The 24,035-nt window shown below is 71.3% G+C and overlaps 2 protein-coding genes across 10 annotated transcripts; one reads left to right on the top strand and one right to left on the bottom strand.

Moving 5' to 3' along the window:
- Positions 1 to 328: 328 nt before the first annotated feature.
- Positions 329 to 13,372, bottom strand: DCST1 (DC-STAMP domain containing 1). Of its 7 annotated transcripts, none has more exons than XM_089772765.1 (16): positions 12,320 to 12,622; positions 12,110 to 12,235; positions 11,717 to 11,791; positions 10,603 to 10,731; positions 9,858 to 10,024; positions 7,453 to 7,630; positions 7,188 to 7,331; positions 6,108 to 6,229; positions 5,628 to 5,785; positions 5,275 to 5,374; positions 4,012 to 4,107; positions 3,782 to 3,908; positions 2,462 to 2,578; positions 2,003 to 2,145; positions 1,514 to 1,618; positions 741 to 1,036 (listed from the first exon to the last, which is right to left on the bottom strand). In XM_089772765.1, exons 1-16 carry the CDS (start codon positions 12,354 to 12,356, stop codon positions 791 to 793), a joined length of 2,070 nt encoding a protein of 689 aa, XP_089628891.1. In that variant the 5' UTR covers positions 12,357 to 12,622; the 3' UTR covers positions 741 to 790. The 7 variants fall into 7 exon arrangements, with proteins under 7 accessions (XP_089628895.1, XP_089628896.1, XP_089628891.1 ...); XM_089772766.1 differs by having other exon boundaries at positions 9,858 to 9,997; positions 12,320 to 12,618; XM_089772767.1 differs by lacking the exon at positions 11,717 to 11,791 and having other exon boundaries at positions 12,320 to 12,625.
- Positions 13,373 to 13,554: 182 nt separating this feature from the next.
- On the top strand, positions 13,555 to 23,709 carry DCST2 (DC-STAMP domain containing 2). Of its 3 annotated transcripts, XM_075907531.2 has the most exons (16): positions 13,555 to 13,667; positions 13,998 to 14,376; positions 15,210 to 15,380; positions 16,522 to 16,623; positions 17,973 to 18,167; positions 18,578 to 18,643; positions 19,397 to 19,610; positions 19,697 to 19,854; positions 20,073 to 20,237; positions 20,894 to 21,061; positions 21,249 to 21,349; positions 21,514 to 21,644; positions 22,238 to 22,365; positions 22,442 to 22,535; positions 23,148 to 23,408; positions 23,576 to 23,709. In XM_075907531.2, exons 2-16 carry the CDS (start codon positions 14,058 to 14,060, stop codon positions 23,694 to 23,696), a joined length of 2,394 nt encoding a protein of 797 aa, XP_075763646.1. In that variant the 5' UTR covers positions 13,555 to 13,667; positions 13,998 to 14,057; the 3' UTR covers positions 23,697 to 23,709. The 3 variants fall into 3 exon arrangements, with proteins under 3 accessions (XP_075763646.1, XP_089628889.1, XP_089628890.1); XM_089772763.1 differs by lacking the exon at positions 20,894 to 21,061; XM_089772764.1 differs by lacking the exons at positions 20,073 to 20,237; positions 20,894 to 21,061.
- Positions 23,710 to 24,035: the final 326 nt, after the last annotated feature.

Raw genomic sequence — 24,035 nt, 5'->3', positions numbered from 1 at the left:
TGTGCGCCCCCGAACGGGCACCGCCCGGCCCCTGTGCGCCCCCCGCGCCCCCGAACGGGCACCGCCCTGTCCCCCTGTGCGCCCCCGAACCCCCTGAAACCCTCCCCCGACTGCCCTGAGTTCCCAAACGGACTCCACCTGGCCCCTCTGTGCCCCTCCCCCCCAAGCACCCTGGCCCCCCAATGGACACCGCGGGCGTCCCCTATGTGCCCCCGGACTGCCCTGCCCCCCACAGGCACCATCTGTCCCATGTGCACCCCCTGATTGCCCTGCCCCCCCACGGGCACTGCCAGGCCTCTGTGCCCCCCAGCTGCCGTGTTCTCCTCCTGCCCTGCCCCTTCAAATGGGCACCGCCCAACCCCTCTGCCCCCATGTCCTGCTCACTTCCCAGCCCCCAGCCTTCCTGCGTGCCCCCCCAGGGCCGGCTGCGGATGCTTCAGGATAACCGGGATGGCTGGTCCTGGTCGCTCACAGGCAGCTGGGGAGATGGAGCCACCGCTCTGGGGCTGAGCTATACAAAACTCTGGCCCTAGCGGTGCGGGGTCGGGGCTTTGGAAAGGGGGCGGGGGCAGATGGGAGAGGGGAGCTGAAGCTCAGCCCCAGCTCTGCAGACACCAGGCCGCGGCGCTGCCCTGGGGCTAGGGGAGCAGCTCCCTCAGCCAGCAGGAGTAGCAGGCTGTTCCCTGGCCGGTGCCCCCGCGCCAGACCCATTTTCACCAGCACAGCACCAGGAGCCAAGGCCAAGAGCAGGGTCTGTTTAATGAGCCAGGAGCCCAGCGGCACCCAGGCCTCAGTCCGCGCAGGTCATCTGCTCCTCGCTGCTGCTGCTGCCACCGGAGAGGGGCGTGGGGGCGCAGGCCGCGCAGACCTGCCCCATGTCCCTCCAGCAGGGCTGGCAGTACACGGCGCTGCAGGGGGGTGCTGGGCATGGCTGGGAGCTGCGGCACTCGGGCGAGCCGCACAGGGCGCAGCGCCGCCGGAGCCAGCCTCGCAGGCGCGGACACCACCGGCAGAGTCGTTCCAGCAGGGGCTTTGCCTGCAGCGGGGACAAGGCCAGGGGCTCTGAGCGGGGGGTGGGCAGGGCTCTGGCCCTGGGGCATCCTCCCCCCAGCCAAGCCTGGGGGCTCGCCCTGGCTTTTGGGGGCCTGACTCTGCGGGGGAGCTGCTGGGAGCGGGGGAAGCCCTGCCCTGGAATTCCTGGCAAGGGCGGGAGGAGCAGGAATGAGGGAAGCCGGGCCAGGCTGGCGGAGGGGGGGCACCTGCCCCCCCCACCTTGGCACTGGGCCTGGAGTAGCTCCCACATGCTGCTGTGAGCTCGTGCACAACTGTGCAAGGGGGGCGCGATGGCCCGACCATCAGGTGTCACTGGCGCATGCGCCGTGCGCCCGGGGTGCCAGAATACCCTGGGCCGGCCCTGGGCGGGTCTCCCAGAGGGTGGGCGGGGCTCCCAGAGGGGAGGGGAGGGTGCCCCGCTGCCAGCCTGGTGGCCACACAGAGTGACACCCGCACTCACCAAGGCCTGGGGCCGCCGGGCCAGGCGTCGCCGCTGCAGCTGGACGAAGGCCTGGCGCTTCCGCAGGAGCTCGTTGTACAGGAAGAGAACCCGCCTCTTCTCCCGCTGCGGGGGAGCGGGGGGGTCAGCGCCCCCAGGAGAATAGGGGGAGCGGGGGGGTCAGCGCCCCCAGGAGAATAGGGGGAGCGGGGGGGTCAGCGCCCTGGCTTGAATATAACTGGTCCTTGTTAACAGAGATGGGAGGGATCGTGTGGCGGAGGGACCAGGGTGGAGATGGAGGAACCCATGAGGGGGCATAGGGGGGCAGGGATAGAGGGGAGGGGTCAGTGAAAGACAGCAGTGGGAGGGACCGGGAGGGATATTGGGGGGAGGTGTCAGTGGGGGTCCCAGGGTCAGTGGGAAGTCCTGGGGGGGCAGGGAGCCGGTGGGGGCATCTGGGGGGCCAGTGGGGAGACCTGGGGGCCAGTGGGGGTTTGGGGGGGCACTCACCTTGGGGAAGTAGAAGGCGGCGATGACACGGCGCAGGCGGTGGGCATACGCCTGCCCCAGACACAGCAGCACCAGGGCCCCCAGGGGCAGGCAGCTGGCCAGGTAGTCGCTCTGCGTCATGGCCTGGGGCTGTGGCAGGCAGGCTGCAGGGGATGGACAGACAGACACAGGCTGTGGGGGGGGCAGACACAGGCTGTGGGGGGGGGGGGGCAGACACAGGCCAGGGCCTCGACTCAATTTCCCTTGTGCCCCAAACCGAGCAGCTGGCGCTCCCAGAGGGAGAGGGTGTTGCTTTGGGGTCTCGGCATGGGAGACCCCAGTATTCCTGGGGGAGGTGTCTCTCCATGGGGGGGCAGCCCCAGGACCCTCCCCTCCCTGGGCACAGAGATGCCCCAGGCTTGGTGTGAGCAGCGGCCCCCAGTGGGGCAGAGATGGGCCAGGCTGCATGGGCCCCCTCACCCAGGTTGGTGGACTCCAGCACGGTCTCGGAGGAGGAGTTCAAGGCGCCGATGGTGCTTCGGAGCAGCCGGGCCAGCAGGGAGTGGCCCCCGACCCGCACCTCCAGGTGGTGGCTGCCTGCCGCGAGCGAGAGGGGGCTCAGGGAGGGGCCCTGCAGCTCTCCCTGCCGGGAGCTAACGGGGTGACCAGGGAGTGACGTCACGCCATGGGGGGCAGGATCCTGCACTAGCGTGAGTCAGAGCTGGCAGCTCCAGGCTCACCTGAGCAGGAGGGGGCAGTGGGGCAAGGGGAATGCCTTGGAGGCCGGTGCCATGAGGTTCGGGGTCCTGGAGCGGTGCCATGGGGCTGGGGCTGTCCCAGGGCCGTGCCATGGGGCTGGGGCTGTCCCAGGGCGGTGCCATGGGGCTGGGGCTGTCCCAGGGCCGTGCCATGGGGCTGGGGCTGTCCCGGGGCCGTGCCACGGGGCTGGGGCTGTCCCGGGGCCGTGCCATGGGGCTGGGGCTGTCCCAGGGCCGTGCCACGGGGCTGGGGCTGTCCCGGGGCCGTGCCATGGGGCTGGGGCTGTCCCGGGGCCGTGCCACGGGGCTGGGGCTGTCCCGGGGCCGTGCCATGGGGCTGGGGCTGTCCCAGGGCCGTGCCACGGGGCTGGGGCTGTCCCGGGGCCGTGCCACGGGGCTGGGGCTGTCCCGGGGCCGTGCCACGGGGCTGGGGCTGTCCCGGGGCTGTGCCACGGGGCTGGGGCTGTCCCGGGGCTGGGGCTGTCCCGGGGCTGTGCCACGGGGCTGGGGCTGTCCCGGGGCTGGGGCTGTCCCGGGGCCGTGCCACGGGGCTGGGGCTGTCCCGGGGCCGTGCCATGGGGCTGGGGCTGTCCCGGGGCCGTGCCACGGGGCTGGGGCTGTCCCGGGGCCGTGCCATGGGGCTGGGGCGGTGCCATGGGGCTGGGACTCTCCCAGGGCCATGCCACGGGGCTGGGGCTGACCCGGGGCCGTGCCATGGGGCTGGGGCTGTCCCGGGGCCGTGCCACGGGGCTGGGGCTGTCCCGGGGCCGTGCCACGGGGCTGGGGCTGTCCCGGGGCCGTGCCATGGGGCTGGGGCTGGGGCTGGGGCTGTCCCAGGGCCGTGCCACGGGGCTGGGGCTGGGGCTGTCCCGGGGCTGTGCCACGGGGCTGGGGCTGTCCCGGGGCTGGGGCTGTCCCGGGGCCGTGCCACGGGGCTGGGGCTGTCCCGGGGCCGTGCCACGGGGCTGGGGCTGTCCCGGGGACGTGCCACGGGGCTGGGGCTGTCCCGGGGCCGTGCCATGGGGCTGGGGCGGGGGCTCACTGCGGAAGGAGTACTGCACGAAGGCGTGGCGCTGTATGACACTGAACATGGTGTAGAGCACGTGGTCCAGGCCCCAGGCCAGCAGCAGGAAAAGCAGGGGGGGGATGCACTCCAGCAGTTCCAGCATCTGCGGGGGGAGGGATGTGTCACGTTCCCCCTCCCCGGCACATGGCTCGGTCAGCACCAGGGCACCCCCAGCCGGGACCAGCCTGCACCCCCAGCCCCCTTACCAGGCTCTTCCTCTCGGGCGGCTGCACGGCCAGCCTGCAGGGGAAGACCACGCCGGAGAGCTCCGCCCGGCGCAGGGGCAGCAGCGTGCGCTTCTTCTGGGGAGACACAGCAGAGGGGCTCAGGTCTGGCACCCGTGGCACTGCCACGTGGCCTTCCTGCCCCGGGCGATGCCTTGAGTCTGTGGCTGCACCACGCCCCGTGCAAAGGGGCCCCAGGGGTGCCTGTGAGAAGCTGATGCTTTGCTGGTTCTGTTTGTGCGGCGTGGGGACCTGCGCCGTGTCCGTGGGGCACTACATGGGGGGCTGGCGCTGGTCCGTGGGGCGCTCCGTGGGGGGCTGGTGCCCTTCTCCTGGTGGCTTCTGGGAGCCAGCAGCAGGCTCAGCCTACCCCGTGGAAGGGCAGCCAGGCCAGCAACCAGCAGCACTTCTCTGGCCAATCCACGTGTGGGAGCTTTGCTGGGAACCTGCGGCCCCGCCTGGGCGCCCTGGCTGCGAAGGCCGGGTCCTGTGTGGACGCCTGCTGGCGGTGTGGCTGGCTCCGTGCCTTAGAGGAGGACCCCAGGCTTGGGCTGAGGGGACAGCAGAGCGGCCAGACCGGGTCAGACCAAAGGTCCATCCAGCCCAGAGTCCTGTCTGCCCACGGTGGCCAGTGCCCGGTGCCCAAAGGGAGGGAACCCAACAGGGAATCCTCACACGATCCCTCCCTGTCACCCATTTCCCGCCAGCGGCTAGGGACCCCATCCCTACCCAGCCATTGATGGACCTAAGCATGGCTCTATCTAGCTCTATTTTGAACCCTGTTCAAGTCCTTGTCTTCACCACATCCTCTGGCGAGGAGTTCCACAGGTTGGCTGTGCGCTTGGTTTGTTTTAAACCTGCTGCCTGTTCATTTCAGTGACCCCAAGTTGTTCTATTGTGTTTAGCAGAGCAGCCCTGGTTCTAATCCACCCTCATCTGGGGCCTCTAGCCCTGGCCCACGTGGGGGGAATCCCGTGGACCTGGCTGTGGGACAGTCCCTCCCAGAATGGAGTGTCCCAGGAGCAAGTCCCCTGTCCACGCCAGTCCACGGGACGTGGTGCCGACAGCCACCCGTGGTGGGAACAATGCTGTGGATCCCCACGTCAGAATCCAAAGACGTCTCACGCCTCCTGGGGACACCCACCTGCAGGAGCGACGGGGGGCAGGACAGTTTGGGGGACTGTCTGCCTAGCACCTCAGCCCCACGGCTCCCCACGGCCCCCTCGAGCCAGCCAGGGGCCTCACCTGCTTCCAGCGCCGGGCGTCGAGCTGGCGGAAGTAGGTGGTGATGTACAGGTTGTCGAAGCGGATGTCCTGGTTGTAGTGGTTGGTGTAGGAGAAAGCCCTGGGGGAGGAGTGGGTGAAGCTGGCACCCTGCTGCCCCCCCATGCTGGGCACTGCCAGGCAGGCTGTGGGGCACAGAGCCCCTGCCAGGGGAGACCTCGTCCCAGAGCCCTCACAAGCCCTGGTCCCCGCTCTACCGACGGAGACTGAGCCCGGGAGCCAGGACAGGACTCGCCCGGCGCTCTCACCGCTAGGCCCCACTGCCCCCCGGGAGTGAGGGAACAGCCCCCCCGGCTCCCGGCGGCCTCACTCACGCGATGAAGACGAAGAGGAAGGTGCAGGAGAGCAGCAGGCGCACCACGGAGATGGCCTGGCCCAGCCGCCGGCTCTGCTGCTGCACGTGGGAGGTCACCTCCTCGGTGAGCTGCTCCCGGAACAGGTTGGCGCCCACCAGCGAGAACTGGCGGTCGTGCTGGGGGCAGAGGGAGGGTCAGCGGGCGGCACCTCGCCCTGGGGCGCCACGGCCAGAGGCCCAAGGCCAGTCTGAGCCAGCAGGAGGGGCAGATGTTATGTGGGGGGGGGCTCGTGTTGTGCCCCAGAGCGGTGGGGGAAGGGGGGGGTGTCACATTTTAGAATGGGGGAGGGGTGGGTGTCACACCTTAGAGTGGGGGAGGGGCAGGTGTCACGTCCTGAGGGTGGAGGAGAGGCAGGTGGCACCAAGGGGGAGGGGCGGGTCTCAGGCCGCAGGCTGGGGGAGGGGCGGGCATGACGCCCGGGGCAGGAGGGGTTCAGACCTTGATGACCAGCTCGGTGCTGAAGTCCTGGCTGATGCCGGCCACGGAGCCGTTCACCTTGTCGTAGGTTTGGCCGAAGTTGCCCTCCACTGGGATCTTGTCTCGGCACCAGGTGTGCATCACTGGGAACAGGGCGGGGGGCTGCGATGGGTGGGGAGCCCCGCCCCCCCGCCCGACTCGCCCCCCATCGCACCGCCCGACTCGCCCCCCATCGCACCGCCCGCCCCCGCGCCTGCCCGTCTCACCCCCCGCCTGCCCGCCCAACTCGCCCCCCCACCCACCCATCGCACCGCCCGCCCACCCGTCTGCCCGTCTCACCCCCCGCCTGCCCACCCGACTCGCCCGACTCGCCCCCCACCCACCCATCGCACCGCCCGCCCACCCGTCTGCCCGTCTCACCCCCCGCCTGCCCGCCCGACTCGCCCCCCCACCCACCCATCGCACCGCCCGCCCACCCGTCTGCCCGTCTCACCCCCCGCCTGCCCGCCCGACTCGCCCCCCCACCCACCCATCGCACCGCCCGCCCACCCGTCTGCCCGTCTCACCCCCCGCCTGCCCGCCCAACTCGCCCCCCCACCCACCCATCGCACCGCCCACCCCCCCGCCTGCCCGTCTCACCCCCCGCCCCCCCGCCCGACTCGCCCCCCCACCCACCCATCGCACCGCCCGCCCACCCGTCTGCCCGTCTCACCCCCCGCCTGCCCGCCCGACTCGCCCGACTCGCCCCCCACCCACCCATCGCACCGCCCGCCCACCCGTCTGCCTGTCTCACCCCCCGCCTGCCCGCCCGACTCGCCCCCCCACCCACCCATCGCACCGCCCGCCCACCTGTCTGCCCGTCTCACCCCCTGCCTGCCTGTCTCCCCAGGGCCTGCGGGCACAGCCCCACGGTCCTCCTCTCCCACTGCCTGTCCAGCCCCCTCCATCCCTCCTGCCAGGGTGCCCAGGGCCATGAAAGGTGGTGTGTGTGTGTGGGGGGGGGGGGTTCCTGGCTGTTCTGAGCTCTGAGTTGGCACCAGGGGGTGGGTCCGGCAGTGCCTCGCCCTCCCCCGCCCAGCCCAGGGGCTGCCTGAGCCTCACCGTGCACCAGGTGGCAGAGGAATTTGAACTTCATGGGCAGGCAGAGCAGGTGGCTGAGGAGGGGCACCACGATGCGGCGCAGACACGCCTTGTGCTTGGCATCGAACCAGGCCTGGCAGCGCCCGATGGCCCTGTCAATCACGTCTGGCGGGGGGGGGGAGCAGGTCAGTGGGGTCCCCCCTAGGCAACAGGGGGGCTGGCCTGGACCCAGCTGGGCCCTCCCACGCCCTCTGGCACTGCACCCCCAGCTGCCTGGCGCACTCACATTGGCAGCGCAGTTTGGTTTTCGTCTCGTAGAGCTGCTGCGTGCTGGGGGCGCGGCGGCCCTGTGCCCGGCGGGGGCGCTGCGCCCCCAGCCCCGCCTCGCTGGCCACCTGCTCGTTCAGCCCCGCAAAGGCCTGCGAGACGTTCCGGGTCTCCGCGTTGAGCGCCTTCCCGCTCCGCTGCGGGGACACGGGGCAGACGGGGGGGCCACCCCCGGGGGGACGGCTGAGTGGGGGGCCCCGTGATACCCCCTCTTACCTGGCGCCCATCCCAGCACTCTGCCCACCCCCACTGGGCTGCCCGGTGCCCCACACCAACCCCACAGTGCCGTCCCCCCCACTCGCCCCCCCGCCAGGATCCCCAGTTCCCCCAACCCCACAGTGCCTGCCCCCCTACTCGCCCCCCCAGGTTCCCCAGTTCCCCCCAACCTCATAGTGCCTGCCCCCCCACTCGCCCCCCCGCCAGGATCCCCAGTTCCCCCAACCCCACAGTGCCTGCCCCCCCACTCGCCCCCCCGCCAGGATCCCCAGTTCCCCCCAACCCCATAGTGCCGTCCCCCCAATAGCCCCCCCGCCAGGATCCCCAGTTCCCCCCAACCCCATAGTGCCGTCCCCCCAATCGCCTCCCCCGCCAGGATCCCCGGTTCCCCCAACCCCACAGTGCCTGCCCCCCCACTCGCCCCCCCGCCAGGATTCCCAGTTCCCCCCAACCCCATAGTGTCTGCCCCCCTACTCGCCCCCCCGCCAGGATCCCCAGTTCCCCCCAACCCCATAGTGCCTGCCCCCCAATCGCCCCCCGCCAGGATCCCCAGTTCCCCCCAACCCCATAGTGCCTGCCCCCCAATCGCCCCCCGCCAGGATCCCCAGTTCCCCCCAACCCCATAGTGCCGTCCCCCAATAGCCCCCCCGCCAGGATCCCCAGTTCCCCCCAACCCCATAGTGCCTGCCCCCCCAATCGCCCCCCGCCAGGATCCCCAGTTCCCCCCAACCCCATAGTGCCTGCCCCCCCACTCGCCCCCCCGCCAGGATCCCCAGTTCCCCCAACCCCATAGTGCCTGCCCCCCCAATCGCCCCCCGCCAGGATCCCCAGTTCCCCCAACCCCATAGTGCCTGCCCCCCAATCGCCCCCCGCCAGGATCCCCAGTTCCCCCCAACCCCATAGTGCCGTCCCCCCCACTTACCCCCCCGCCAGGATCCCCAGTTCCCCCAACCCCATAGTGCCTGCCCCCCCACTCGCCCCCCCGCCAGGATCCCCAGTTCCCCCCAACCCCACAGTGCCGTCCCCCCAATCGCCTCCCCCACCAGGATCCCCAGTTCCCCCCAACCCCATAGTGTCTGCCCCCCTACTCGCCCCCCCAGGATCCCCAGTTCCCCCCAACCCCATAGTGCCTTCCCCCCCACCGCCCCCCGCCAGGATCCCCAGTTCCCCCCAACCCCATAGTGCCTTCCCCCCACTTGCTCCCCTGCCAGGATCCCCAGTTCCCCCAACCCCATAGTGCCTGCCCCCCCACTCGCCCCCCTGCCAGGATCCCCAGTTCCCCCCAACCCCATAGTGCCTGCCCCCCCACTCGCCCCCCTGCCAGGATCCCCAGTTCCCCCAACCCCATAGTGCCTGCCCCCCCACTTACCCCCCGCCAGGATCCCCAGTTCCCCCAACCCCATAGTGCCTGCCCCCCCACTTACCCCCCCGCCAGGATCCCCAGTTCCCCCAACCCCATAGTGCCTTCCCCCCACTTGCTCCCCTGCCAGGATCCCCAGTTCCCCCAACCCCATAGTGCCTTCCCCCCCACTCGCCCCCCCGCCAGGATCCCCAGTTCCCCCAACCCCATAGTGCCTGCCCTCCCACTCGCCCCCCTGCCAGGATCCCCAGTTCCCCCAACCCCATAGTGCCGTCCCCCCCACTCGCCCCCCTGCCAGGATCCCCAGTTCCCCCCAACCCCATAGTGCCTGCCCCCCCACTCGCCCCCCCCAGGTTCCCCAGTCCCTCCCCAATCCTGTACTGCCTCCTCCCCTCCCCCCCAGCCAGGCTCCCCAGTCCCCCCCAGCCCTGTGCTGCCTCCCCCCCACACCAGGCTTCCCAGTTCCTCCCCCAACCTCAAGCTGCCTGGAGGGCTGGGACCAGTTGCTGGGTGGTCAGTTTGGTTTTTTTGGCTGGCTGAGGGAGGGGGAGTCTAGCTGGCTTGGGGGGCTGGGCAGGGCCCTGGCTCTGGGCCCCCCTCTCCCCAAGATGGGTTGTACCGGCTGCTCCTGTGTCCCCGTGAACCAATAGACCTTCTCCTCTACCTGCCGCCTGAGAGTCCCGTCTGGCTGCGGATGGGGGGGCAGTGCCCGGGGACCCCCCATGTCACTCCCTGGCCCAGCTCCCCCAGGCTGGCTGCCCGGTGACTCCGGCCCGAGCCCCCCTCACCGCCATGTTGCGCAGCACGGCGCGCAGCGGGGCCGTGGACACCCGCCAGATCTGCCGGCTGTGGTTGATCTGCAGCTCCACGGTGCAGCCCACCGAGCGGATCACCTCGTCCAGGTTGTGCCGCAGGTTGGCGATGGGGCCTGGGGCGGGCAGAGAGATCACGGCCCCTGCCAGGGCCAGGCCTGCAGCCCCTTGCTGAGGGGGGCCGGGAAACACGAGCCCTGACGCCCCGGGGAGGGGCTCGCCCCAGTACCCCGGTGAGGGTGCAGTGTGGGGGGTCACCCAGGGACCCAGTGAGGGCCCCAGGAGCAGGGGGTCACCCAGGGACTCAGGTGAGGGCCCAGTGAGGGGGGGTCACCCAGGGACCCAGTGAGGGCCCCAGGAGCAGGGGGTCACCCAGGGACTCAGGTGAGGGCCCAATGGGAGGGTCACCCAGGTACCCAGTGAGGGCCCAGTGAGGGGGGGGTCACCCAGGGACCCAGGTGAGGGCCCAGTGGGAGGGTCACCCAGGGACTCAGGTGAGGGCCCAGTGAGGGGGGGTCACCCAGGGACCCAGTGAGGGCCCAGTGAGGGGGGGGTCACCCAGGGACCCAGGTGAGGGCCCAGTGGGGGGGTCACCCAGGGACCCAGGTGAGGGCCCAGTAGGGGGGTCACCCAGGGAGGGGGGTCGTGCCAAGCAGGTACCCCAGTGGCGGGCATGGTGCCCGCTTGCTGCCAGCCTTGCCGGGGGGGGGGGGCTGCTTACCGTCGTAGATGGCAGCCAGGACGTAGGTGAGCAGGTAGAGCCGCCCCTCCTTGCCCAGGAACTTGGGGGCCACGAGGAGGCTGGCGCAGCGGAAGTGAGGGGAGGTGCCCCAGCCGAGGGCGCTGACTCCTGCAGGGGAGGGGACGGAGCGAGCTGGTGGCTGCTCCCCACGGCCTGAGGCCCAGGCAGGCCGACCTGCCCCTCACCCGCCCAGTGTGAGGAAGTGGGGAGATTGGGGGGCTCAGAGGGGGGGCTCAGAGCCCAGATGTTACTGGCTCAATGTGACTCGGGGGGGGGGGGGGGGGGGGGAGTTTGTTGTTGCAGGGACCAGCCCAGAACTGAAGCCCAGCACCCGGGGGCCGGCAGACCCCGCTGGGGGCAGGGCCGGGTCTGGCCAGGGGGCCGCCAATGGGCTGCGGGGAGGAGACCCCCGTGCCCTGCCCAGCTGGTTCCAGGGGGAACAATGGACGGGGGGATGGGAGAAGAGGGGCCCAGGCGGCCCTGTTACCTGGGGAGAAGACAATGGACGGGGAGGGGCTGTTGCTGGGGGTATCGGAGGCCCTGCTGGGAGGCTGTTGGGGCAGAGAGCAGAGCAGGCAGGGCTCACCAGGCTGCAGGGCAGACTCAGCCGTGCAGGGCTGGGGGGCCAGGCCTACACTGCGCGACCCCCCCGAGAGTGGGGTCCAGAGGGAGTGCCCCCCCGAGGGGGCTCACGGCGGGGCAGGCGTGCGGAGGGCCTTGAAAGGCGGACCCCCCCAGGTGAGAGTGGGCCCCCCAAGGGAGGGGCGCCACGCGGGAGTGGGAGGTTCCACACAGGGACCAACGGGCCGAGTGTGGGCACGCCCTGTGAGCCGTGACACCGGGCAGGGCGGTATCACTTGGGCACCCGCCCACCGTGGGGTCGGCCTCTGTCCTGGGCACCAGCCTACATGGGGCACTGCTCCCTGCCCTGCATACCAGCTCACCTTGAGACACGCACCCTGCATGGGGCACTGAACCCCCCACCCTAGGGACCCGTCCTCCATGGGGCATGGACCCCGCCCTGGGCACCCGCCTTCCATGGGGCACCGCCCCCACCCTGGGTGCCCACCCAGAGGCTGACCTTGGCACCTACCTGCCAGCCCGTACATCAGCTCAATCTTGTGACCCTCCTCGAGACTCATGGGGAAGATGAGGAGCTGGGAGAGACCTGGAGGCCAGAAGGGGGGCTGCCCTGAGCCCAGGAGCCTTTGCCGGCCCGCGGCCCCACACCCCCTGCCCCACAGCTGGGCCATGCCCATCCCCCAACCTGGCAGTGCAAGGCCACAGCACCGCTTTAACAAAAGCTAAACTGGGGTGACCCCCCCACCCCAATATCCCCCCACTCCCACACGCACCCCGACTTCCCTGGCGCCACCTGACTCTCCCAAGCAGCCCCCCCCATGCTCCCACCCTGGCTCGCCCCTGCAGCGACCGTCTCCCGGCCATCTGGGGCACTATCGCCCCCCTGCCGGGAGGGGGGACTCACCGAGAGCCAGGAAGCCCCCCACGCCAGCTCCCAGGAAGAACTTGGTGATGCGGAACTGGTCGGGCGGGCTCCAGAGGAAGCGGGCGCAGCAGGCGGGCAGCAGGCCCAGCACGGCTCGCTTCAGGGCTGTGGGCACAGACGGGAGAGAGTCTGGGGTCTGCTCCCCTGTACCAGGGCAGGGAGCAGGAGGGGCCGGGGGGGGGGGCTCACTTGAATTCGGTGGTTTACGCCGCCTCAGTTTCCCCATGTCAGCTGCACTCGCCTTCCCTCGCTCCCAGGATCCCTATGCCCACCAGCGTCCCGTATCCCGGCAACGGGCAGCAACACCCAGGGCTCCCTATGCCCACCAGCGCCCCGTATCCCGGCAACGGGCAGCGACGCCCAGGGCTCCCCGTGCCCACCAGCGCCCCGTATCCCGGCAACGGGCAGCGACGCCCAGGGCTCCCTGTGCCCCCCAGTGCCTCGTATCCCGGCAACGGGCAGGGACGCCAGGGCTCCCTGTGCCTCCCAGTGCCTCGTATCCCGGCAACGGGCAGCAATGCCCAGGGCTCCCCGTGCCCCCCAGTGCCTCGTATCCCGGCAACGGGCAGCGACGCCCAGGGCTCCCCATGCCCCTCAGTGCCTCGTATCCCGGCAACGGGCAGGGTCACCCAGGGCTTCCTGTGCCCCCCAGTGCCTCGTATCCCGGCAACGGGCAGGGTCACCCAGGGCTCCCTGTGCCCACCAGTGCCTCGTATCCCGGCAACGGGCAGCGACGCCCAGGGCTCCCCATGCCCCCCAGTGCCTCGTATCCCGGCAACGGGCAGGGTCACCCAGGGCTCCCTGTGCCCCCCAGTGCCTCGTATCCCGGCAACGGGCAGGGTCACCCAGGGCTCCCTGTGCCCACCAGTGCCCCGTTTCCCGGCAACGGGCAGCGACGCCCAGGGCTCCCTGTGCCCCCCAGTGCCTCGTATCCCGGCAACGGGCAGGGTCACCCAGGGCTCCCCGTGCCCCCCAGTGCCTCGTATCCCGGCAACAGGCAGGGTCACCCAGGGCTCCCTGTGCCCCCTAGTGCCTCGTATCCCGGCAACAGGCAGGGTCACCTAGGGCTCCCCGTGCCCACCAGCGCCCCGTATCCCGGCAACGGGCAGGGACGCCCAGGGCTCCCTGTGCCCACCAGCGCCTCATATCCCGGCAACGGTCAGCGACGCCCAGGGCTCCCCGTGCCCACCAGCGCCCCGTATCCCGGCAACGGGCAGGGACGCCCAGGGCTCCCCGTGCCCACCAGCGCCCCGTATCCCGGCAACGGGCAGGGACGCCCAGGGCTCCCTGTGCCCCCCAGTGCCTCGTATCCCGGCAACGGGCAGGGACGCCAGGGCTCCCTGTGCCCCCCAGTGCCTCGTATCCCGGCAACGGACAGGGACGCCCAGGGCTCCCTAGGCCCCGTATCCCGGCAACAGGCCTCAACGCCCAGGGCTCCGTAGGCCCCGTATCCCGGCAACGGGCAAGGATGCCCACAGTGGACCCCTGCCTGAGTGAGCCCTGACGTCCAGGAGCGGGACACTGGGTCTTGTCCCAGGTATCAGCCCCTCGGCGTGTGCCCCCTGCCCCGGGCCAGGCTCGCACGCGCACCCCACGGACTGTGCTGGGGAGGGAAATACCCCCCAGCTGGTTCAGGCCAGGCCCAGCCGGGTGCCACCCCCATAGCTGCCTGGGCCAATGCCAGCATCCCCCCAGCGGGCCCTGCCCGTCTGCCTCACGCAGCCTCCCTCCCCGAGCCCCGCACAACGGGCACCCGGACGGGGCGGGGCAGAGCAGGAAAGAGTCGAGCAGGCCGGGTGGGCACAGAGGAGCCGGGCAGGCGGGGCTGGAGGTGCCTGGGACCCAGCAACGCCTCGTCTCTCCGCAGCTCCGGGCCCCATTCCGTGGGGTGAAGCAGAGGATCGGGGGTGCCCCCCGCACCCGCTCCATGGGGCTCCTCTCAGCGATTGGCAGGGCCCTGCGCCCCTCAGCACAGGGCCCCCGGCCCAGGCGCAGGAAGAGCCGCGGGGGGCCCGGGCCGGCGGGGGCCAGCCTCGTGCGGGGCGTGATGCGCAGCGCGGGCGGCTTTGCCCTGGGCATGGCCCTCGCCAGCCTCTACGGCGCCCTGGTGCTCTTCGCCCAGAGCTACAGCATCTGGTACTGCCTGGTGTCCACCGCCACCCTGGGCGCCGGCCTGGGGCTGGGCATGGCCTTCTCCCGCAAGGTGCGCGTCACCGTCCTGCTCATGCTGCCCCACGTCTTCTCCAGTAAGCACCCCCCCCCCCGCACAGGGACCGGCCCGGGGCTGGGATCCCCTGGCCAGGCACAGGGCCGTCACACACCCCCGGCCCCCAGCCCTACCTAAGGGCTGTGCCCTGGCCCCTGGCCCCACGTACCCGCTGAGCCTCTGTCCCCACATACAGGCTGTGCCCCGGCTTCTGGCCTCACATACGGGCTGAGCCCCAGCCCCACATACAGGCTGTGCCCAGCCCCTGACCCCACATACAGGCTGTGCCCCCGTCCTCACATATGGGCTGAGCCCTGGCCCCACATACGGCCTGTGACCTGGTCCCACATACAGGCTGTGCCCTGACCCTCGGCCCCACATATGGACTGGGCCCCAGCCCCTGGTCCCACATACAGGCTGTGCCCTGGTCCCTGGTGCCACATACGGGCTGAGCCCCGTCCCCACATACAGGCTGTGCCCTGGTCCCTGGTGCCACATACGGGCTGAGCCCCGTCCCCACATACAGGCTGTGCCCTGGCCCCACATAGGGGCTGAGCCCCCATCCCCACATACAGGCTGTGCCCTGGCCCCCGACCCCACATACGGGCTGTGCCCTGGCCCCCGACCCCACATACGGGCTGTGCCCCGGTCCCTGGTCCCACATACATGCTGTGCTCTGGCCCTCAGCCCCTCATAGGGACTGTGCCTCCATGTGCCCCATTGCGACCAGCCCCAGGGGGTGGGCAGAGGCTGGGGTAGGGATCCTGGTGCCACTTGCCCTGCAGCCTCCCCCCGGCACCCAGTGCCCAGTCTGTCCCAGCTGGCACCCTGCCTGCCCCACTGATGCCGTGGGGCACCTGCCGCCCCCTGCAGAGGAGGGGAAGAACATGCTGCTGCTGCTGGCACTGGGCATGGCCATGGAGGGGCCCTGCGCCAACATCCTGCTGAACTTCACCCGCGCTGCCCAGTCCGTGTCCTGCGGGGCCGAGCTCGCCCTCAACCAGACTGCCGAGCAGCTGCAGAGAGCCAAGGAGCCGCTGCTCCGTGAGACGGGGAGCACAGGAGGGGCCACGTGGGGATCGGGGTGGGTGGGTCAGATGAGGGGGTTGGATAGGTCGGATGTGGGGATCTGGGTGGATGGGTGAGACGTGGGATTCGGGGTGGATGGGTCAGACACGGAGGGTGGATTGGTGAGACGTGGGCATCGGGGTGGGTGGGTCAGACGTGGAGGGTGGGTTGCTTGGACGTGGGCATCGGGGTGGGTGGGTCAGACGTGGAGGGTGGGTTGCTTGGACGTGGGCATCGGGGTGGGTGGGTCAGACGTGGAGGGCGGATTGGTTAGACGTGGGCATTGGGGTGGATGGGTCAGACGTGGAGGTGGATTGGTTAGACGTGGGCATCGGGGTGGGTGGGTCAGACGTGGAGGGTGGATTGGTTGGACGTGGGCATTGGGGTGGGTGGGTCAGACGTGGAGGGTGGATTGGTTGGACGTGGGCATCGGGGTGGATGGGTCAGACGTGGAGGTGGATTGGTTGGACGTGGGCATCGGGGTGGGTGGGTCAGACGTGGAGGGTGGATTGGTTGGACGTGGGCATCGGGGTGGATGGGTCAGACGTGGAGGTGGATTGGTTGGACGTGGGCATCGGGGTGGGTGGGTCAGACGTGGAGGTGGATTGGTTGGACGTGGGCATCGGGGTGGGTGGGTCAGACGTGGAGGTGGATTGGTTGGACGTGGGCATCGGGGTGGGTGGGTCAGACGTGGAGGTGGATTGGTTGGACGTGGGCATCGGGGTGGGTGGGTCAGACGTGGAGGTGGATTGGTTGGACGTGGGCATCGGGGTGGGTGGGTCAGACGTGGAGGTGGATTGGTTGGACGTGGGCATCGGGGTGGGTGGGTCAGACGTGGAGGTGGATTGGTTGGACGTGGGCATCGGGGTGGGTGGGTCAGACGTGGAGGTGGATTGGTTGGACGTGGGCATCGGGGTGGGTGGGTCAGACGTGGAGGTGGATTGGTTGGACGTGGGCATCGGGGTGGGTGGGTCAGACGTGGAGGTGGATTGGTTGGACGTGGGCATCGGGGTGGGTGGGTCAGACGTGGAGGTGGATTGGTTGGACGTGGGCATCGGGGTGGGTGGTCACAAGCAGGGAGCAGGCCTGGGGGGCCTCATCGTGCCCACGCCCCCAGACGCGCTGAGCAGGATCAAGGCCATCGCCCAGAAGGCCAAGGTGGTGGGCGACCGCGTCCGCAAGTTCTTCCGCGCCGTCATGGACTCCGTGCGGCACGTGGGTGAGTGGGGGGTGGGGCCGGGCCTGCTGCTGGCCTCCCCCAGGTCAGCTTGCTAGGGTGGGGGGGACGGCGGCAAGAGCACAGCCCATCTCCTGTGCTCCGCACAGCCCCCCAGGGCCCTACCCTAACACCCAATCCCTCCACCTCCTGCGCCCCACGGCCCTGCCCTCGCGCCCCGATCCCCCCAGCCCCTGCGCTCCACGGCCCTGCCCTCGCCCCCGACCCCCCCCAGCCCCTGCGCTCCACGGCCCTGCCCTCGTGCCCCGATCCCCCCAGCCCCTGCGCCCCACGGCCCTGCCCTCGCGCCCCGATCCCCCTCAGCCCCTGCGCCCCACGGCCCTGCCCTCGCGCCCCGATCCCCCTCAGCCCCTGCTCTCCACGGCCCTGCCCTCGCGCCCCGATCCCCCCCAGCCCCTGCGCCCCACGGCCCTGCCCTCGCGCCCCGATCCCCCTCAGCCCCTGCGCCCCACGGCCCTGCCCTCGCGCCCCGATCCCCCTCAGCCCCTGCTCTCCACGGCCCTGCCCTCGCGCCCCGATCCCCCCGCCCCACGGCCCTGCCCTCGCGTCCCGATCCCCCCACCCCCTGCGCCCCACGGCCCTGCCCTCGCGCCCCGATCCCCCTCAGCCCCTGCGCCCCACGGCCCTGCCCTCGCGCCCCGATCCCCCCACCCCCTGCGCCCCACGGCCCTGCCCTCGCGCCCCGATTCCCCCCAGCCCCTGCGCCCCACGGCCCTGCCCTCGCGCCCCGATCCCTCTCAGCCTCTGCTCTCCACGGCCCTGCCCTCGCGCCCCGATCCCCCTCAGCCCCTGCTCTCCACGGCCCTGCCCTCGCGCCCCGATCCCCCCACCCCCTGCGCCCCACGGCCCTGCCCTCGCGCCCCGATCCCCTTCAGCCCCTGCACTCCACGGCCCTGCCCTTGCGCCCCGATCCCCCTCAGCCCCTGCGCCCCACGGCCCTGCCCTCGCGCCCCGATCCCCCTCAGCCCCTGCGCTCCACGGCCCTGCCCTCGCGCCCCGATCCCCCTCAGCCCCTGCTCTCCACGGCCCTGCCCTCGCGCCCCGATCCCCCCACCCCCTGCGCCCCACGGCCCTGCCCTCGCGCCCCGATCCCCCTCAGCCCCTGCTCTCCACGGCCCTGCCCTCGCGCCCCGATCCCCCCACCCCCTGCGCCCCACGGCCCTGCCCTCGCACCCCGATCCCCTTCAGCCCCTGCACTCCACGGCCCTGCCCTTGCACCCCGATCCCCCCCAGCCCCTGCGCCCCATGGCCCTGCCCTCATGCCCTGGTGCCCCCCAGCCCGTCTTGTGACCCCTAACTCATGGCCGTCATCCCTATGCCACCTCCTGCAGCCCGCGCCCTGCGGAACGTGTGGTACTGGCTGGTGCACGTGGGCGACGTGTGCAACGAGGAGCTGGGGGCCCCCTTCCACAAGTGCCTGCGGCTCTTCGACACGGCCAAGGACGAGTGTGAGCGGGTCATCCCCGCCCTCTTCTTCCTCTGCTACGTCCTGCTGCTCTTCAAGCCGCTCTGCGGCCTGGCCGGCGGTGAGCCCGGGGTGGGAAGGGGGCTCGAGGGCGGGGCCAATGGGGGAGGGCGGAGCTGAGGGCATCTCGTCCCTCTTGGGCAGACGCAATGATATCAGCGTGTCCACCCTGGGGGCGGGGCCAATGGTGGCAGGGTCTCTCCTGGGGGAGGGGCCAATGGTGGCAGGGTCTCTCCTGGGGGCGGGACCAATGGTGGCAGGGTCTCTCCTGGGGGCGGGGCCAATGGTGGCAGGATCTCCCCTGGGGGAGGGGCCAGTGGTGGCAGGGTCTCCCCTGGGGGCGGGGCCAGTGGTGGCAGGGTCTCTCCTGGGGGCGGGGCCATGCTCTGTCACACAATCCCAGCACAGCAGGGCTGTAAGGGACCCCAAGAGTGCAGCTCCCCCTCATGCCCCCTCCCACTCTGCCCCCAGTGCTCCTGGTCTTCTGCGTCATCCCTCAGTACCTGCAGCCCTTCCTGCGCAAGAGAGTCGCGGCTCGTGAGTGCGGTGCCCCTGTGGTGGGGGGCCGGTGTCACCGAGGGGTGGGGAACCATCGGCCCTGCCCCCCCCCCCCCGCGCAGCCGGAGGGGACTCTCAGCCGCAGGGCAAACGGGGGGGGCCGAGGCGACGGGGACGCGGCGCAGCACAGACTGGTCGGCACTGGCACCAGGAGCCATCGGGAGGCCCAGAGCCCGGGCCTGGCTCTGATCCTGCACCCCAAGCCAGCCCAGACAGCCCTGCTCCCAGCTCCTGGTCCTAGCTCCCCAGCCAGGCCCCCCCTCCGGCCTTTGTCCTGCTTCCCAGGCAAAAGGTGTCCCCTGGTCAGGTCACAAAGGGCATGGGCCAGTGTGCGCCTGGGGGAGGCCGTCCCCGAAATTCCCACCCCCATGTAGGTATTGGGGCAGGGCCCAGGAAAACTGAGGCACACGCGGGATTACTACAGGATAGAACTCACATGCAACAAAACAAGGGGATAAAATCCCCCCGTCGTCGTCACAGCCGGTCCCCAGGACGCTGGCCCTGGGCGCGCTGGGGGAGCACTGCTGGGAGCCCACAGCACGGTGTGCGCCCGAGCCAGCAGCCATGCAGGGCCCCGTGCCCTTGGGTCCTGGACCTCAGGCCCCTGCTCTGCCCCAGATCTGCCCCCTCCTCCCCCACCAGGTCTCCTCCCCCTCCTGTTCCTTGTAGTCCCACATCCCCCCACGGCTCTGCCCCCCAGCCCAGCGCTCACCCCCTGGGGTCTCCCCCCAGCTATCCTGAGGGCGCTGAACCGTGTGCGCAGGGAGTTTGAGTTCAACATCTCGGCCGTGCACCAGTTCGACATCGACCTCAATGCCAGCAAGAGCCTGGCCCAGGTGGCCCTGGACATCATGGAGGATGTGGGTCTGCGTCTGCAGCCGGCCTGGGAGGTGCTGGGCTTCTTCGCGCACCTCTCCTCCGTCGCCATCCTCTACCTGTACCTGCAGTGAGTGGGCCATGGGGGAGAACCCAGGAGTCCGGGCACCCAGCCCCCTTCCCACCGTGTGCTCAGGCCAGTGTCCCCGCCCGCAGGGCCCTGCGCTACCGCAGCCGGTACCTGCACCAGGACGAGTTCGACAACATCTACATCACGGGGCGCTTCGTGGCTCTGGACGTGCTGCGGGCGCGGCAGGACAAACCCACCGTGCTGCCCCTCTCCGCCCGGGAGAGCACCAAGTATCTGAGCCCCGGTACTGTGCCGGGCGGGCTGCAGGGCAGGGGTGGGGGGCTGGGCCGTAGGGGCAGGAAGCTGGGAGGAGGGGGGCCAGCTGGGAGCATGGGGTGGACCCTCGGGGCAGGGGTAAAGCTGGGAGCAGGGGTGCAGGGAGGTTGGGGGCAGAGCAGTGGGACACGGGGGCAAGGTCTCTTGGCAGAGGGGCTGCTCATGCCCCCCTGCTGCCTGGCCCAGGCTCACCGTTCCTGTCGCGCCGGGAGCGCTTCCGCTACGGGCTGGCCCTGACCAGCGTCCTGCGCCACGTGCTCGTCGGCTTCGGCCTCGTCCTGCTGGACTTCAGCGTCTTCTGGCTGCTGGACCTGGTGCGCTACCAGCTGCATGGCGAGGTGGTGGCCAGGGGTGAGCGGCGGGGCGGGGCCGTGGCTGGGGGGGGAAGGAGTGATGGCAGGGCGGGGCCGTGGCTGGGGGGGAAGGAGCGATGGCAGGGCGGGGACGTGGCGGGGGGGAGGAAGGAGCGACGGCAGGGCGGGGCCGTGGCAGGGGGGGAGGAGTGATGGCAGGGTGGGGCCGTGGCAGGGGGGGAGGAAGGAGCGACGGCAGGGCGGGGCCGTGGCCGGGGGGGGAAGGAGTGACAGCAGGGCGGGGCCGTGGCCGAGGGGGGGGAGGAAGGAGCGACGGCAGGGCGGGGCCGTGGCCGGGGGGGGGGAGGGTGGGGCCGGCGGCAGGGAGGGGCCATGGCTGGGGGGGGGAAGGAGTGACGGTAGGGCAGGGCCGTGGCTGAGGGGGGGGAGGAAGGAGCGACGGCAGGGCGGGGCCGTGGCTGGGGGGGGGGAAGGAGTGATGGCAGGGCGGGGCCGTGGCTGGGGGGGGGGAAGGAGTGACGGCAGGGCGGGGCCGTGGCTGAGGGGGGAGGAAGGAGCGACGGCAGGGCGGGGCCGTGGCCGGGGGGAGCGGTGGGGCAGGGCATTTGGGGAGGGGTAAGCTGCCAATCAGCCAGCCCGGCCACGGACCGAGCCCCGCCCACCCGCCCTGCGCTGACCCGGCCTCTCCCGCAGCGCCCGTGGTGATGAGCGTCAGCGTGACGGGGACGGGCTACACGGGCGAGATCTACCGCGACCTGGTCTCGGCCTTCGACGCCCTGCAGCGCGGCAACGTCAGCGTCCTGTCCCGCCGGTGCCGCCTGCGCCCCGCCGAGCCCGACTACCACAACTACCTGCTCATCGGTGACCGGCCGGGGGCACCTGCGCTCACTGCCCGTGGCCGGCTGGGCGGGCCAGGGGCCGCTCCTGGGCACTTCCGAGTGCAGGCCCCACGTGCCCAGCCCCAGGCCTGCTCCAGGCGGGGGGGGGGGGGGGGCAGACGCCCGCAATGTGCCCAGGCCCCCCTGACTGGCGCCCCTCCCGCTCACAGGGCTCATGTACGGCGTGTGCTTCTTCATCGCCGTCTTCGGCAGCTACGTGGGGCGGCTGCGCCGGGTCGTGTGCGCCGCGTATTACCCCTCCCGCGAGCAGGTGAGACCCTGCCCGGCCGGGAATCCCTCCAGCCGCCCGACTGCCGGGACATGGCCCTCAGTCCCCCCCCAGCGCTCCTCTGGCCTATGCCGCGGACACCCCCCCCACTCCCAGCCCCTGAGCATCCGGGGCCCAGCCGCCCTCACCCACCCCTCCTGCCCTAGGAGCGGACGTGCTTCCTCTACAACAGCATCCTGACGCGGCGGACGGGCCTGGTGCGCTCCCTGCTCCGGGCCACGAGGCAGCGGGCGGCCGACGGCGGCCACAGGAACCTGCTCCTCATCCTCGCCGCCAAGTAAGGGCCCCTCTCCTGGGGCCACCCCAGGCCCCGCGTGCCCCCCCCCAGGGAGCCAGGAGCAGGGCGCTCGTGCCGATACACAGACTGGAGAAGGGGCCCGCTGGGCAGCTCCCACTCCGGAGCCCCTCGTGCAATGGGTAGTGATACCCAGTCTGAGTGCCACAGGCCTGCCCCACCCCCCGTGCAACCCCTGACCCAACCGTGCAGCCCCTACCCCAACCGTGCAACCCCTAATCCAGCTGTGCAACCCCCCCGTGTAGCCCCTACCCCAACCGTGCAGCCCCCCACCCAACCGTACAACCCCCCATGCAGCCCCTACCCCAACTATGCAACCCCTAATCCAGCTGTGCAGCCCCCCCATGCAGCCCCTACCCCAACCGTGCAACCCCCGTGCAGCCACTACCCCAACCGTACAACCCCCGTGCAGCCCCTACCCCAACCGTGCAACCCCCGGTGCAGCCACTACCCCAACCGTACAACCCCCCGGTGCAGCCACTACCCCAGCAGTGAAGCTCCCCCCTGCATGCCCATTGACACCCCCCAGTGTGGGCAGGCTAAGTGACCCCCCCCCCCCCACTCTCTGCCCATAGGTTTCCCCGGTGCGCCTGGCTGGCCCGGAAGATGGGCGCCCACCAGCAGTACTGCATGGGCTGCGGGTGCCTTGGCGGGGGGGCTGCCAGCCAGGACTTCATCGCCTGCATCACCCCTGGCTGCAGAGGTAGGGAGCGGGCGCGGGCGGCAGCCAAGGGAGGGGGCTGCAGCTGGCTGGGGTCTGATGCCCCCTCCCTCCCCAGGGCTGTACTGCCAGGAGTGCTACCAGCTGCTTAACGACGTCTGCTCCATCTGCATGGCCCCCCTGGCCTACCAGGGCGACATGGACGAAGAGATGTGAGTGGGGGGCAGGGCAATGCCACAGGAACCGGGGGGGGGGGCCCTACCGACATCTCCCCTCCAGCTGGCTGCCTGCCCCATTGTCCCGCCTCCTGGGGCAAGGCAGCCAATCAGCTGCTGATGATCTCCGCGCCCCCCCCCCATTCTTATGGGGTCTGGAACAGAAGACAAGATCTCGGGCCAACTCTGCTCCCCCCCCCAACTCCTCTGACCAACACCCAGATGGGGGAAGCCCCCCCAGGCCTGGGTGAGGGGGTAGAGAGCAGGGGGGCTGGGCTACAGAAGTGATGGGGGGCTAGGGATCACTTTAATGAGACAGTAATGAGAACACCCCCTGTCCCAGACCACGGGGGAGGGAATAAAAAAATCGCCCCCCAAAAGCTACCAGCTGCTCACCTGTGATCTCCGCAGCATGGGGGCTGGCACATTACCCCCCCCCCCCCGCATGGGGGCTGGCACATTACCCCCCCCCCCCCGCTGCTATCCATCTGACGCCCGTCGTTCAGCACCAGGATCCATCCGGCGGGGATGCAGAGCCCCCCGGGACGTGCCCGCTGGGGCGAGCCCCAGGGCAGTTCCCCTGCCTCAGCCTTGCCCTCGGCCCCACAGCGACTCCAGCGACGAGGAGGCCGTGGGGCTGTGGCTGGGCGCCGTGCGGGCGCTGCGGGGCCAGGAGCAGGAACGGAGGCGCCAGCTGCGCCAGCAGCTCCGCCAGCGCATCCTGCAGGCCGTGCAGGGCCAGGGCTCCTGCCGGCGCCTGCCCCGGGAGCTCAGGGCCTGGGTCCGGGCCCAGCTGGAGGAGGACAGGAGCGGAGACAGCACCCGGCCCGGCACACCCAGCCCCGGGGCAGCCACGGATGCCAGCTCCAGGTGAGGAGTGGGGCTCGGGGAAGGGGCCCTAGCCTGACCCAGCCCCCTGAGATTTCACCCACCCAGCCGGGCCATGGGGAGGGGCCCCGGTGGACGCCGAGGGGGAGCAGGCACACAGGGTGCCAAGGGCCCCAGCGCCGATCTCACCAGCCTCTCTCTGCCCCCAGCGACCTGGACTACAGCTACCTGGACCAGCCTCAAGGCGGCGAGGGCGAGGGCGGGGCAGGGCCGGCCCCCTGCCCCCCGGAGCCGGGGGAAGTGCAAGCCAGCCCAGACCCCTGCCAGTGAGGGCAGCGCCAGGAGCTGGGCTGGGGCTAAGGCGGCAGATGCATGGGGCAGGTGAGGGGGCAGCTGGCCCCACCCCCCTAGTGCAATGGGGCTGCAGAGCCTGTGGTCTCAGCCCCGCTGCAGGGGGAGGGGAGGGCTTCCCCTGCCTGGAGGCCCCTCCGACTGCTCAGGAGGGGGCAGCCCACAGGAAAGTGGCCCAGGCTGACCTGTGAGCTCTGGGCCACGGCCGGGGCGCTGGGCCTAGAGCCTGCACCCGCCTGTCTCTCTGCGGCCAGGGGCTGCCGTTCCCCTGGAGCCCCCCCCCCCCCCCGAGCCTGCCCCGCCCCCGGTCGGGGGCCA

The sequence above is a fragment of the Pelodiscus sinensis genome, chromosome 22 (assembly GCF_052426305.1).
Source record: "Pelodiscus sinensis isolate ZL-2025 chromosome 22, ASM5242630v1, whole genome shotgun sequence".
In the NCBI taxonomy this organism is placed as follows: Eukaryota; Metazoa; Chordata; order Testudines; family Trionychidae; genus Pelodiscus; species Pelodiscus sinensis.
This window is presented reverse-complemented; position numbering and strand designations above follow the sequence as displayed.